General features: G+C 42.3%; 1 protein-coding gene across 1 annotated transcript; it reads right to left on the bottom strand.

The window, feature by feature from the left end:
• Positions 1-351: 351 nt before the first annotated feature.
• Positions 352-15,896, bottom strand: ACAT1 (acetyl-CoA acetyltransferase 1). Its single transcript, XM_065048929.1, has 12 exons — positions 15,764-15,896; positions 13,711-13,758; positions 10,561-10,678; positions 9,508-9,603; positions 8,200-8,300; positions 5,706-5,849; positions 3,779-3,929; positions 3,141-3,236; positions 2,375-2,488; positions 1,934-1,998; positions 1,181-1,338; positions 352-728 (listed from the first exon to the last, which is right to left on the bottom strand). The coding sequence occupies exons 1-12, from the start codon at positions 15,812-15,814 to the stop codon at positions 608-610; spliced, it is 1,263 nt and encodes a 420-aa protein (XP_064905001.1). The 5' UTR covers positions 15,815-15,896; the 3' UTR covers positions 352-607.
• Between the last annotated feature and the right edge of the window lie 54 nt (positions 15,897-15,950).

Below are 15,950 nucleotides of genomic sequence, written 5' to 3'. Positions count from 1 at the left end.
TTTTCTTACTGGTAAAATAGCCAATTTTTGCCCTCTGGCAAAAAGTCTGCTGAAGGAACTGCATTAACTTCTGGAATGAATCTTGTTTGAGGCTTTGGTGAGAGTATTTTCCTGCCTCCCCTCTTCTAGTTTACTTGGGTACTACACCCCAAGGCAGGGGCTGCTTTCTGCATCTGACCAGGCTTAGAGGTGCACAACAGCAGAAAAAACAGCCTTTGAGTCAAGTTATTTTTTCTGTGAAAATCACTTCGTATTTAGGAAAATTAAGCCACAAAACTACAAGAAACTAGCTCCTTCTAGTAGCAAGTGAGTTACCAAAATAATTAATTTCATCATCAGTGACAGAGGAAGCACAGTTGACAAACATTCTTTATTGTCAGGTATCAAGATCTTACCATAATTTGACATTTTTTATTTGTACTGTACAAAAATTTGCACCAAGTCAACGTAATAAAAGCTCAGTTATCTGTAGTAATAATCAATGATGCGTTGAGAAATTTTAGAATACAGTTAAGGAATTCATCCACTTATTGATAAATAAGATGTAACAGGTACCACTCCGTTTGGATCAGAGGGTGCTTAAGGCTGTTTCCAACACCATTGGGACCTACAACTTCTCTATCAGTATTGCAGAAGCACCTCCTCCTCCATTGCAAATTCCTGCAAGACCATATTGTCCCTGCTTCAATGCATGAGCCATGTGGGCAACAATTCTTGCTCCAGACATTCTAAATAAAAGAAAAAAAAAAATGTATATAGTTAAGTTTAAGGAAATTCTTAATTTGACCCACACAGGATAGTTGGCAGAATATTGTACTGATTCACTGGAGGGGAAAAAACACCAACAAACTAACAAAAAGACCAAACCAACCCTTTAATCTACATTTAATTTTGAGTGTTTATTCTGTGATTTGGTTTTAATATTTCATAAATCCATATTGCTATGGTATCAAGCAAGCTCTTTATAAAAGTAGGTGGTAACTGAAGAAAAAAATGGGATCATGCTCTCTTCAAGGTACCCAAATTTTAACACCTGAATTGAGTCGCTATGTACTTGATAGCAAGTTTCTATTACCCTTCCTACTTCCAGTTAATTTGAGAATACAGGTAAATGTGTCAGCAGTATGTCTAGAAAGCAACACCTCTGTGCAGAACGAAAACCAGGGCTGATTTTACTCACCCTATGGGATGTCCAAGAGAGACGGCGCCTCCGTGAATGTTCACCTTTTGTGGGTCGATACCCAGCATTTTAATATTGGCCAGCACCACAACGCTGAACGCTTCGTTGATTTCCCACATTGCAATATCTTCTTTTTTAATGCCTGCCTCACTTAGAATCTAGAAACAATAGTAAAAATACTGCTATGTAAAACCAGATCTACTTTGAAGTCGGTGACTCAGGCTGCCCACAGTCTGACTCAAGTTCACATTTCGGAACCTTTTTGTCAGATGGAAAAAAGCCAAACTGAGGGACTGAAGCACAAACTTGAATTTTCACGAATGAAGAAATGGAATGAACCCTATGCCAGGAACACATTTCCATCGCAATTATACTAAGGTCGCTGCTACAGTCAGTAGATTTGAATTGATACAGTATTGCCTCACACCATGCAGTTGGGTTCAATTCCTCCCTGAACTAGTCTATACATGTATAACCGTATTTATCTTGCCTTTTAGCTGCAAAGTTTCAAAAGTGTAAACAAGCCTAAATTTGGCAAAAGCAGGATAAAACACTATTCTCCTTCAAAAGAGGTGAGAAAAATTTGCTACTCTGAAGAATCTGCATTCTAGCCTTGATCATCTGAAAAACGTTTCTTTGTATTTATGATGTAATTGCAATTTTCATCCTAATTACAGGAAGATCAGCTGAGGGATGAACCAAGAATCCAGTCCTAGGGAAGTTTGTTGTTTTGCAAAAAAGTTTAATTCCTACCTTGGGAACAGCATGTGCAGGTGCAATTGGGAAGTCAATGGGATCAACAGCAGCATCTGCAAAAGCTGCAAGAATCACAAAAGCTCTTTAAAGACCTTTTGTTTTCACATGATTTTTTTTTGTGCAAGCAGCAAACCCAGCCAAGATAGAAAAACTCTGAATATAATGGTCCGTGAGATACATACACCTAAAGTTTAGTGCCTTAAGTGAGGCACATAATAACATTTTTCAATTTTTAATGTTACTCCATATAGAAAACCGTTTATGATGAAAAGCCAGCTGGAACAACACTTGAACTTTCAAGGACTGTGTTGAGAAGATGCAGCCACCGTTTCTGTCCCACAAATGTCAGGTAACCAGCCCAACAGGATCCCAGTCTGAGAGCATCCAGCATGATAAGTGCCAGGACCGCGCTCAAAGGTAAGAAAATAAAACTCTTACCTACTATCCGTGCCAATGGTTTGACTTTCAGCCTCTTGGCGGCCTCTGTCGTCATCAGCACCAAAGCAGCTGCTCCATCGTTCAGAGTACTGGCATTAGCAGCTGTCACTGTTCCTAGAAAAAGCAAAGCCTTGTGGAAACAGAGGGGAAAGTGCGATACAGCTCCAGTATAGGCCAGTTATAATTAATTTCTTTTTTACCTTAGGCCCGTGTCTCAACAACACGGTGATACCTGTTGCACTGACTTAACTACAAATCAGTCTTTTGCTTTTCTTTTTTTTAAATCTGCTTGATCAAACAAGTGCAATCACATGAACTCGTAACTTTATCTAAGTGGCGGTTTAGATCACACTTTCCACACCAGCCGCGTTGTTGGCATCAACACAGAATTCCCACTCAAATGCTGCGAATGAGCAGCAACTTCCATTTAGCCAGAGAGATTCATCGATTACAGACTCAAAGTCACTCCGGCTCCCACTGAAACAAGAGCGTATACTCACTGGAGACCAAGGCAATAGCTAAACTGAAACCAACCCATTTCAGTCTTTTTAAAGTAAAGATCCACACCAGAGGTTTGCACTGGTTGAAGTTCTTGGCCCACCTTTTAATCCCAGCCTGTTCACACTGTGCTGAAGCATGTTTCTTTATCTTGGCAGACAACTAAACCTCAATGGGCAGCTGTTGGGCATTCAGGCTCTTGTGAACAGTATAACAAAGGAACCCTGCGCTTGCTAGGAAATTAAGCAGATCATTTAACAGTACTTACCATTTTCTTTCTGGAAAACAGTTTTCAGCTTTGGAACTTTACTAAAATCAACACGTTTGTATTCTTCATCTTCTTTCACTTCTATGTCTGGCTTTCCTGAAATTCAGATTTCGTTTAGTATTTTATAGAACAGTACATCCTTAAGACATTCTAACACAGTCCTTAGACTAAATGCTGCCTTATTTAAACAACTTAATTCAGTAAAAAATGTAAACACTGAAAAATGCATGTCAAGAAATGTGCTTATGAAAATGTAAAAAAATTAGTTCTTCATCCAATTTATTCACAGCAAATCCATTTATACTTCATGATGGCTGAAGGGACAAAGAACATATCTGTAAGGTAATTAATAGGAAAAGTAAAATACCAACATCTTTGAGAGACACTAGCTAAATTCAACAGTCTTTCACTTACATAAAAAGAAGAGATGGTGTGCATCATTAAATAAAAATAAAAATTAATAAAAAAATAAACACCCACACAGACCACAGGTCAGTGCCCATAGCAGAAAATTCTTAGCTAATCTAAAATGAGTGTCCCTGAGATTTGCATGTTTCAACAAAATTGCACTAACCACAGACAACATTACAGCTGTCAATGAGAAGCACAACTCATTTTATCCCACCTTTCCATAATACCTTTTTTTGAAATAGTGACAGGAACTATTTCATTTGTCAATATTCCTGACTCCCAGGCTGTTTTGCTCTTCGTGTAAGAGCCTATGGCGTAAGTGTCTTGTTCCTCTCGTGAAATAGTGAACTTCTTTGCAGTATTCTCAGCACAGTTGCCCTTGGAGAAAACCAGGCATGTTAGGTTTGGTATCTCTGGAAATGTGAACTAGAAATGTAACTGAAAAAACTCATCCAGCAGATTTCCAGAATTGCATGTGAATAATATTTGGTGTCCTTTTCTAACTTACACAGCGATGATCAAACAGTAACTTCAGATTTAGCAAATGTTTTCTGGATCCAGATTATTAAAGCCAAGAAGGAGCTTCTCCTTACAAGGCTTTTCTTTTAAATTAAAACTTACTTTTGTGTGCAGTTTTTAAAGTGCTTAGGGCTGAAGTCTCCAGAGACTGGAGATTATTGTTCAGCCCCAGAACAGCCTGTTCACATCATCTTACTAGTGTTTTCCTTCCACTAGTAGCTTGTCTGTTCCAAAGGTTACAAGACCAGGTCAACACACAGGGTTTCCTTAGCCTTTGGGATCTGATACTCTAAAAACTGTACAAGTATGTCTACCTTTTTTCTGGAATTAAGTAGAATAAAACAAATCATTTTATATATAGGTCAATCATAATTATACAATCATAATTCATTACCAACACTGTCTAAATATCTAGTAGCAAAAAAAAAAAAAAAGGATACTCTTTTAGTCAACCTGAAAGACATGTTCTCAAACAGCTTTTGTTACACCTCTCATTTCTTCAGAAAACTCAATGCATCAACACAAAACCCCTCAGTACTGCGTTCTTCCAGCTCTTCAAACAAAGTTTTCTTCTATGCAATTCAAGAATTTAATCGCATGGACCTTCCTGTATATTCCCATAGAGACCATTAAGGTTTTCTGAGCAACAACCTACAGCTGCTATAGTGAAGACAAAAGGCTCTGAAATATTGCCCCAGAATATTAAAACTGTGGGTACAATAACCAGCTCCTGGAGTTTTCCCCCACATACAGGAACTAGAAAAGCCACTATTCACATTTTAATAAAAATCCTCACAATCAAAATCTATTTTAGCTGAAATGTGGGAGTGGATTTCAACCAGCAGCCTAAGCAGAAATAACAAATCACACACAGAAGCAGTGAGGTCTGTACCAACACACAGATCGCAGAAGAATACTCTTCATGACCTGTTTTCCTGCACAGCGGCAAGAACACTAACTGACCAATCGATAATACTCTGCTGTTGTGAATTACCACAGGTGAAGGTCAGAAACACTGGTAAACTGAAAGTAGCAATTTTCTTTTCAAACTGTTCTTCCCTGAGGCTTGTTCTCCATTATCTTCATACCAGTTGTTTTCCAAACCCATCCTAAGTTCGCAATTTTTAGTTCAATAAGTTTGCAGTAGTTTGTCCCGATTAAGTTACCACGCTGATGAAAAAGCGTATCAGCTGACACAATCCTTCCAAAAGATATGAGGTATGTACATTGGGGAAGGGAAAATAAACACGACAGCCTGCTGAAGCGTACAGAGCAAGTGCCCTCAGACACGCCAAGTGACTTGATCACTCCGTCCCACAGAGACAGCAACAGTCATCTATCAATGGTAGATTTTGATTTTTTTAAAAGTCCCTGTTCTAGGTTAGTCAGACTTTATCTATCAGAGACAGATAAATATTACCGCATTATTTGCTACTCTGTTTTGGTTTCTGTCTAGCTCCTCCATTACAGTTACTACAGGAAGCCTGGAAATGGAAGACTTTTTCCTCCTCCATTAATGTTATTCTTAATTTCTAGGTTTTCTTGATGAAGCAGTTTCATAATAATTGTAAGCAAGCTCCTCAAAGCTGCACCAGATCTATGGTTGATATTTTAGTACTGTGCAGGAATATTTACCATATGGATGTGGTTATAAGCATCCGTGAGCCCATCTTTTACTATCAGGTCTTCTAGCTTTACTCCTCCATAAGGTGTTGATCCTCTGCTCATTGTGTAGGGTACATTAGACATGCTCTCCATTCCGCCTGCAACCATTACATCCTGCTCAAAGGGAACAAGTTAAAATTATTAATAATGCAGTGTGCTCTCTAAGACTTCTTGTAGGAACAAATATTAGCAAAAGCTTAAGTGTGGATGCTTTCTATTTCTGAGGAGTCTTAGAGGAAAAAAAAAACCCAACAACTTAATGAATTTAAAAAGCAAGCAGCAGGAACAACAGCTGAAGATAGTTAACCCACCCCAACAGAACAACTGGACTTCCCTCTCACATGTAATTTTAGAAAGCTGCAAGAGCCATGTCAGTCTCTTGCGCTTCTACTTCAAAAACTTCCTAGATCAAATCATAAATTTTACTTCAAATAGTCTTTTTCTGTAAATTTTTCATTTTTGTTCTTCATTAGCAGCTCCATATCCCTATGGAACAAGCAACAGTCAGAATGCAAGAGACCAATATGAGACAGAGATTTACAAGTACCTGCAGTTTTACATATTATTGTTTCATCTCACTATGTAAAGAGAGATGACTTATAGTATGGTTTTATCATCTGAAAAGGCCAGCTAAAAAAAAGGAGGTGTTAATGATTAGTGAACCTGAACTAAGCTGAATCATTATAGGTACTTTGTAAACTAAGACAAACAAACAGAAAACGTACAAAGAGCAAAGCTATAAGGACCATATGTATATCTGCTGTTCATCAGACTGTAGCCCCAAAGTCCCTAGGATCTCAGGATGTGAAAAACGGCCACAGCTGTGTTCAGTGGCATATTTGAAATACATAAATGTAAGAAAAATACAAACACAGCAGTGTGAGTCTTGAAGAGTTCAGTAGTACTGTTAATATAAACACAAAAAGATTTTACATCAAAACAGCAATAAGACAAAAATGAAAACTTCTTTTGGTTTCTTTAAATTAAGACGCAGAGAAATAATGGTTTGGTTCAGAATAGATTATGAGCTAGATCTAGGAACAGTGACATGAAATAACAAAGAAAGAAGGCTGGAGGCAAACGGGAAAGGCAGATAAATCAGAAAGGCAGTTGACACATGGAAGCAGCAATAGATCAGAGGAACAAGAGTCCCTGGCATTTCAATTCCATAAAGTGAAAGACTTGGAGACAGAGTTAATACAATTGTTTATATGATGATGTACACTGACTCAAGCCACTGGGAACCATCACTGACTTTCATATCACAGATACCTCACAGCCTGCAGTCAGGAAAAAAAATACCAGAAATCCCCATCATTTATAGCTCTAAAGGACCAGTAACTGGCTGAGTCACTGCTTTTGCTGAGACTGGCAGCACAGCACGTATGATAGCTCAGCTGAAACCTCCCGTTCTCTTCAGAGCTCGTGGCCACACACACAACCACCCTCACAAAGGCACTGGATGTGTATTACTAAATCCAAATGTAGCTGTTTACACAGACACGCTGGGCCTGGTTGAAAGTCCAGCAACAAAACTTCAGTAGGTGCTGGACAAAGTACTGCTCTCTGCACAGCAAGGCCAAAGTAATAAGTGGTTGCTACACTGCTATTTTCAGAGAAGGGACAGAAAAAACTTAAATATTTTACCTTTGTTCAAATAAAAAACAAGATAGTAAGTACTTTTCTCACTAATGAACCACTTACATATTGAACCGACGATATTTTCACTTCAGAGAAGGGGAGATGTTGCCAAAATACTCTGAGTATGGAATTAAAAACAAAATTGAAATGCCTTTCTTCACATTCACACTTCGCCCAGCTGCACAGCATTTAACAGCTTGCTGAACATAGTGTATTCTCCCATCTTCCCATCAAGTGATACTATTTTTCCTTATCGCATAATCTCAGAACACAGTTGACAGAGACTAGCAATTCCCGTCCATCAAGCTCTTAAATGAAAATGCTTATTCAGCAGTATATATTCTGAAACAAAAAAAAAAGCCTGAAACAACATTAGTGTACTTGGAAACAATATTGCTTTAATCCATTCAAGTGTCTGAAGGTCAAAATAAAATTTGTTTCATCAAAAACTGAGTCTATAAACATTTCTTCAATTTTTTCAAACCAGAAAGCTTGAAAATCCCCTTAATTATTTTTGGGGGGTGAGAGAAGAGCAGTAGGGAGAGGGTGTAAATACAGAAGAAAAAAATCCACCTTTAAAAGTACATCTGGCAATTTCTTAACTACAATACTTACTTTTTTTTTTTCTGTTTTAAACCAAAACACACTTAAGTGACTATAAAATTACGGCTGCATAAGCAAAAGTAAACTTCCCTATTTACTTTTATTATCCCAAGTCATAACACAGTCCCAAATCAGAGAGCAAGCCATTAGTAGGACAAGATCTACAACATTAGTTGTGTGGGGTTTTTTTCCCCATAAAACAGCAATAAAATTCACATACCTGACTCCCACACATCAGGCTTTGTGCTGCCATCAAGATCGATTTCATTCCTGAAGCACAGACCTTATTGACAGTTGTACAAGGAGTGCGGATCGGCAGACCTGAGTCAAAGAAGTTATACAAAATTGTATTATTTAAAGGGCAGACTCAAACTTTAGGTGTCTCAGCAATATTTAGCATAGGACCAATTTTTACCTAAGCCAGGGCGTCCACTTTGCACTAGTTAGCCTGCCAGGATAATTTATCTGCCCTCATCCCCATTTACTGTCCTTGTTGTTTTCTCCCCTTCCAACAACAGACTCATGATAAGGGAACAAGCAAGTGAAAATCAGAGAGAGCAGATCAGGGAAGTGACTCCAGAACTATTCCAGCTCCTGACACCCCAGTCCCTGCCTCTAAGAAGCACTCAAGACTGCAAAGGCATAAATGAGCTGTAGAACTTAGCGACTGGGAGCAAGACAGACCCAAGAAGTACAGGGACTCCAAACACACACAATACTGTACAAGAACAAAAGTGCTGACTGTCAGTGCTGTTCACAGGGTTATTATTGAGTTACTGCTGTTATTGAGTGTTCACGGGAACAGCTTTGGGCTCTGCTGTGTGCAGGCTGGCTGAAGCCTGCTGCAGCACTGCCTCTGCCACAGGCTTTTGTGTTAGGGCTCTGCTGCCAGCACATCACCTCCACACCAGCAGTGAGATGGGGAAACCAGCCAGGAGAAAGAAGTTCTTCCCTGACCCATACATTTTCCTAGAGTCATGCTAAGGTATGGAATCCCATCCCTACAGCAAAAGAGAGAGGAAACTAATTCTTGCACATTTGTGCTGCAGTTAACATTATAGAGCAAATCCTTCCAGTGACAGCTCCAGACTCCGTGGGAAGATGAGTGCACTGACATACTCTTATCTGCAGTTCAAGGAGACCCACTGACCCCTTATCCCATAAGGTTTAAGAGTAACGATACACTGAAGAAAAACATCTGTTTCAAGAAAGATTTGAAGAGCAGCATCCATCATTAGCACTAAGTGCTCTGGAAGTAGCAGCCTGGTCTCCAATACTGTCTTCTCCAGGCTCTGCAAACACCGTAGGCAGTAACATTCATTGTGCATACGACAATTGATTCCTGAAGACACACAGTTAGGCCCACTTAGGTGTGTACAACACACAACTTCACCCATCACAGAGAAGAAGCATACACAGAATATCTTGACAAAAGGCTGGGTATCACTCTGCTTTAACTCATAGCACAATCTACACTGTCTACATGAAGACAGAAAACCTTTAACCCCAGTAACAAGAGAATGAATACCTGCACCCAGGACTGCTTGTCTTGCTGGAGCTTGTCCTTGTCCAGCCTGCAAGACATTACCCATATACGCTTCTTTCACTTCTTCTGCAGGGATACCTATAAAACAAACTTGTTTTGATTCGGGATTCTTTGCACAGAAGATGTAACTCCCCTGTACAAACCTTCCCGTTGAAGTTTTCTATCAAAGGCTGCTGAAAGACATCATGTCCAACCTGTGTGCTAAAAGCAGCACGCAGGTTGCTGCTGGGTGCATCCCAGATCTCTATCCTCATATTCATGGAACATGGTGAGCTGGTAACCCCCCCGTCACCCTGCAGAACAAGCTATAGTTAACTAACTAAAGCAAACATTTCTAAGCCTCACTAGTCACCTGAGCAGCTTAATTTATATGGATGCTTAAATGCTCAAAATTTTCTACCTGCCACAAGTATGTCCAAAGAAAGTGTTTTGTTTGTTTGTTGAACAGGGTTGAGCCAAGGCCACAGCCAGCGGCCACCAAACAGAACAGGCCTGCTCTCCCACTCTATCTCCTGCAACAAATATGGTGTTCAAGTTCTTGTAAATACATTGTTTCAAGAAGCCAAATTTGGAGAAAACTAACCCTTCTCTCCCTCCAAAAGGTCTTTTTTGCTGATTTGAATCCACGAATAAACTCACAAGGTTGCCCTACAAGCTTAAGCGCCCATGTAAAACATGGGCAGGGAAAGGATGGGCCACTGGTATCAACAGCAAGGAGCCTTTGCATCAGCTTAGGTGTGTTGTAAAACTCCATCTCAGACAAATAATTAGCACGCTCAGTTGGATTTGGATTAGCACAGATATCCTTAAGTAATTATCTGCTCCTAGAAGCACCACTTAATTCAGATTGAAACAAAGCCCAGCAGTAGACTTTAAATAAATATAATTTGTGGATAAAGACTTCAGAGTGCCACAGAAGGAAAAAAAATCCAGAACCTTTTGTTTACCAAACAACTTAAAAAGAGAATGCACAGATTGATACTGTTCTGAGCCACTTGAGGCTTTCTTTGTCACAAGAAAAGCATTTCCATATACCTGCTCTGTCAATTGCTCCCTTAATTGCAATGGAACCAAGTTTAGTGGCTGGCAATGACGAAAGAGATCCTTGGAAAGATCCAATCGGTGTCCTCACAGCACTTGCTATCACCACCTCCTAAGATGAGAAGCATGGAGTAAAAGTCACAGTCTCTCTCACATATGCGCAGATATACCAGTATTTTTAAAATCCACTTTCACTCCTTTATTCATGTCCCAGCTTCCCTTTTATCCTGCAAGTGTTTCAGAGCACTAAAATAATCTTTATTAATGTATACAGCATGGGGAATAAATATAGATAATTTGAGATTGGTATGTGGTTGCAGGACTACAATCTTGGGAACAGAGAGCTGTAGTGGGATGGCTCCCATGGCTGGAGTGCTGCCATGGAGGGATACAGGCTCTTTGGGGAAGACAGTCCAAGAAGACAAGGAGCAGGAGGGTTGCCCTTTGTGTGGCAGAACAGCTGGACTGCATTGAGCCCAGCCTTGGCACAGATGATGCTTGCAAGAGTCTCGAAGGTCCGTGAGAAAAGGGCGAGTCAAAGAAAGCTGGTTAACGTTCAAGGATTACCCCTTCTAAGCTCAAGAGCAACCCACTCCTACAAGCAACAAGTCAAGCAAAAATGCCAGGAGGTCTGCACGGATGACACAAACTCATACACTAAAAGGAAGCATCCAGAAGCTTGTGGCAGGGAACCTGTGAGACACTGCTCAAGCATGCAGGGACAAGGTTTTGAAAGCCCAAATCCAATTGGAATGGAATCTAGTGAGGGATGTCAAAGGCAACAAGAAGGGTTTCCATAAGCACCTAGAAGGCAAAGGGAAGTTGAGAAAAAATGTGGGCCTGATGCTGAATGAGGCAGAGGACCTGGTGACACAGGACACAGAAAAGGCTGAGGTACTGAATGCCTTCTCAACCTCAATCTTCACTAAGACAACTGGCCTTCCAGAATCCCAGGCCTGAAGAGCAGGGGGAACGCTGAAGCAAGGAAGATGTACCCTAGGGAAAGAAGATGAGCTCAGGGAATACTTCAGCAAACTGGACATCCATAAATCCATGGGCACCCACAAGTGCTAAGGGAGCAGGCTGATGTCTTTTAAAGTCACTCTCAATAATCTTGGAATGGTCATGGTAACTGCGAGAGGTGCCTGAAGACTGCAGGAAAGCAAGCGTCATTCCTGTCTTCAAGAAGGAGGATCCAGGGAACAGCAGGCCAGTAAGCCTCACCTTGATCCCTGGCAAAGCGATGAAACAACTAACCCTGAAAACCATTTCTAGGAACATGAACAAGAAAATTATCAGAAGTCATCAGCATAGACTCGTTAATGGGAAGTTATGCTCAAATAACCTTCTACTGTGAAATGACTGGTTTGATAGGTGAGGGGACAGCAGTGGACATTGCCTCCTGTAAGATCCTCATCCAGAAGCTGATGAACTACAGGCTGGAGAAGCAAGCAGTGAGGTGCACTGAAAACTGGCTGAATGGCCAGACCCAGAAGGAGGTGATCAGTGACACAACATCTGGTTAGAGGCCAGTAACTAGCCAGGGGTCAAGACTGGGTCCACTCCTGTTTAACATCTTCATTAATGATCTGGATGATGGTGCAGCATACCCTCAGCAGGTTTGCTGGTGACATCAAACTGGGAGGAGTGGCTGATACACCAGGGTGTTGTGCTGCCAACCAGAGGGACCTCAACAGGCTGGAGAAATGGGCTGACAGGAACCTCATGAAGTTCAACAAGGAAAAGTACAAAGTCCCACACCTGGAGAAGAATAAGCCCAGGACATGCTGGGGAATAGCCAGCTGGAAATCCACTTGGCAGAAAAGGACCTGGGGATCCTGGCGGACAACAGGTTGACCATGAGCCAGCAATGGGCTCCTGCAGCAAAGTTGGCTGATGGTGTCCTGGGCTGCATTAGGCAGAGCACTGCCAGCAGGCCGAGGGAGGGGATCCTTCCCTTCTGCTCAGCACCAGTATGGTGTGTCCAGTGCAGGGGTTCCCAGTACAAGAGAGACACGGGGTTACTGGAGACAGTCCAGCAAAGAGTCATGAAGATGATGACGGGACTGGAACATCTGACATATGAGAAAAGGCTGAGAGAGCTGGGACTGTTCAACCTGGAGAAGACAAGGCTCACAGGGATTTCATCAATGTACCCTGAAGGGAGGGTGCAAAGAGGACAAAGCCAGATCCTTTTCTGTGGGGGGTGACAGTGACAGGAGCAGAGTTGCGTACAGGCACAAACTGACACACAGGAGGTTCCCTCTAAACATGAGGAAACACTCTTCACTGTGAGCGTGACAGAGCATTGGAGAGGCTGTGGAGTCTCCATCACTGGAGATAGTTTGAAGCCTGGGTCCCAGTGTAACACGTAAGCAGTAGCTATAAGCCACGGTGTGACATTCAGCAATATACCTAGTAGCCCCTCAAACCAGATTTACCCTTATTTTGCTTCAACTTTAGTGTGTCTTCAACATATCTACCTGCTAACCCTGCGAGAGTAGCATGAGGACTTGGCACCAAAAAGATGCACATTTCAGACCTTTGGCTGCCCCTGCCAGCTACTGAAAAGCAGCAAGGAATACCTCCAACTGTGCTGTTTCAGTGGAAGTCGCATGCAAAAGCTTACGGGGTCTCACCATGAGTTCTTTATTTAGAGAGACAAGCAAAGAAAGAAAACACTAGAAAAAAATAAAGACAAATTATACTTGTTTAACAGTAAGAAGGTGTGTGTGTGTGTGTTTCTGTAACTCTTTCTTCATCATGATTGACTTCAGTAACAATAACATACTTGTCCTCACCTCTTATGTTGTAACAAGTTGCAGCATAACATACAAATAACCTCAAAGAGATTAGCTGGCATCAGCTGTATTTTTCCAAAAATGGGTAGATAGTTGCATTGAGCTTAAGTTAGCTGACACAATTCTAACTGATTTTGTCCCACGCTACTGAAACAATTAGCAAAGCAACGTAAAAAAGGAAATTTGACTTTTATTCCAGATTTTGCAGTAAGGTGTGATTTGAGCACAAGTAACACTGTCTTCAATGCAGATTTTTTGTGATAACTTTTTAAAAATCTCCAGTGATTAAGGAAACAAATTTTAAATGGTGATTTACTGCAGTCAGATGGTGCTTTATACTTACATTTAGAGTACGTTGTGAGGCATAGCCACGGCTTGTATACGTCAAAGCCTGAAAATAAGAAAGTCCTCAAAATTCCATATCAAGAAAGCCAATGACACAACATTTCAGTAATGCACCATTTTCATATTAGCTAGTACTTAAAAAAAAAAATTAATCTAAGAAACACCAGAAAAATATTAAATTAAAAATCATAAAATGCCTTTTAAAAAAGTGTAGTCTAGTACACAGCCTCACCACAACATTTGTGACAAAGTATTTTCTGAAAAATAAACACATGCTCCTTTAAAAACAAAAACCAATTCCTTTTGGCCAGGTCTGTTACATACACATATAAGCTGTGTCTAAACCAGGCAGTGTGTTGTGCTATGTTGAAAAAGTTTACCAGTCTCTCTGTCTGCTTCTCTGGACTTTGGTTCGTTCATTCCTATCATTAATTTCACTGCTTTTTAAACTGTGGCAATTTGCCTCTACAGCTTTATTTCACTGGCATTTCATGAAGAAAAATGAGAATAATGAATTCAGAATGCTACAACAAAAGATTATAATAAAACAAAACCAAGAAAAGTAAAAGGTAGCACCTGAGGAGGCTAATTCACCAGCTCCTAGCTTCATCTAATTAAGCAGTGTAAAGAAACAAAAATACATCTGTAGGGATTGTTTAATACACTAACAGAATGATTTTTCAATTAGCGGTTTAAGCCACTTCCTTAAACAACATTTCAGCACACTGGAGACTTCTGGTTGCTACTGAATGACAGCTAAATAAATACTAATTACAAATAACTACTTAAGGATGCCACGAAACCACCATCAGTTTTATAAATCAAATAATGCCTTCTGGTATTATGTCTACAATATGAAAATTTAGTCTGTTTCTTTCTTCATTTTAAAACCTTCAACTAACAAAATGCATGTTTGTTTGGTTGGTTGGTTGGTTTTTTCAATTTGTCTTTTTTTTTTTTCCCCAGCCTGATTTGTAATAGTCAGCAGAAAGTTTTAAATCAAGCTTCTCCCTGCAGGGCTCTAGTAGCAGGGTTTTCAAGGGTTAGTGTCAAAATCAACCAAACCCCTAGCAAAGTAACATGTCCTTACTAGACAACACCTGAAGTTCAATTTTGCAGTAAATTGGACAAACCAGACAACAACCTTCTAAGTTTAACAGGCATCTGCTAATAGTGTTCTTGCTCTATGTCAAATACAGACTTTATAAATAAATAAATAAATAAATCCACACTTCTGTAGCTGGTGAAAAACAACCTGCAGCTTTGCTATGGCAATACAGACACAATCCAGTGCAGTGCAGGTGCTTTACGTGCCCTTCTCTTCCCGAGACAGCTCTCTATACAGTGACGGGATCCCCAGCGCTCCAGGCTCCCCAGTAAAGCCAGCGGTGCCGCCTTGCACAGCGGCGCTTTGGGCAGAAGCCCTCACTGAGCCCCTCACCTCCCAGCCGCCCTCCCGACGAGCGCACCCGGGCCGCACGCCCACTGCCCGCTCCCCCGGCCCCGCCAGCGGAGCCTTCGGCAGCTGCTGCTCGCCCTGACAGCCGAGGCGGGTACCGGCCAGACACGGGGGCTCTGCAGGGCAGCGAACTGCGAAGGAAGGAGCGGAGAAGCCGGGCGAGGGCCCTGGCCAGCCCGCTGTGCGGCTCTGGAAAAGGCCGCTCTCAAGATCGCGGCTGAAGGGCTAAAAGTCCCGCCGGGCCCAGCGCGGGGCGGCCGCTTCACCCACTGGGCGGCCCCGGAGCGGCGCGGCCTGCCCGGGCCTGCAGGCCGCGGCGGACACCGACCCCCGCTGCCCCCGCCATAGGAGCAGGCCCAGGACGCGCTCCCTCCCCTCAATTCTATCCCGGGACCCGCTCCGTTCCCTCAGCTCCATCCCGGGGTCACTCCCGTCGCGCCGCAGGGGTGAGGTGGGTGAGGGGGTCGCCGCCTTCCCCGGCGCAGACGCGGGTGTGACCTTGGCGAAGTCTTTCCGGGCCCCGCGGCGGGGCGGGGGCTCCCCCGAGAGGGAGAGGGGAAGGGCTGAGGCCGCCCCGCGCCGCCCGCCTCACCCGCAACAGCTCCGGGCGCCGCCAGCCCAGCCTCGTCGCTGCCGCCGCCATGCTCCCGCCGGCCGACCCCGTCACCTTCACCGCCGCCCCCACCTCGGCCTATAGACGGCGACACCCCGACCTCTCCCATTTCCCATTGGTCCTGAGGACGAGGGCGGTGCCAACCCCGATCCTGCCATTGGCTGGG

This window comes from Columba livia, chromosome 1 (genome assembly GCF_036013475.1).
Source record: "Columba livia isolate bColLiv1 breed racing homer chromosome 1, bColLiv1.pat.W.v2, whole genome shotgun sequence".
Lineage (NCBI taxonomy): Eukaryota > Metazoa > Chordata > Aves > Columbiformes > Columbidae > Columba > Columba livia.
This window is presented reverse-complemented; position numbering and strand designations above follow the sequence as displayed.

What these genes read in the sequence shown, in the direction of transcription:
- ACAT1 (XM_065048929.1), bottom strand. Translation starts at nt 15,814, where the DNA reads ATGGCGGCGGCAGCGACGAGGCTGGGCTGGCGGCGCCCGGAGCTGTTG. An exon ending in GGCGCCCGGAGCTGTTGCGG is followed by an intron (nt 13,759 to 15,763) that starts GTGAGGCGGGCG and finishes TCTTATTTTCAG; the next exon opens with GCTTTGACGTATACAAGCCG. An exon ending in ACCATTGGCACGGATAGTAG is followed by an intron (nt 1,999 to 2,374) that starts GTAAGAGTTTTA and finishes TGATTCTTGCAG; the next exon opens with CTTTTGCAGATGCTGCTGTT.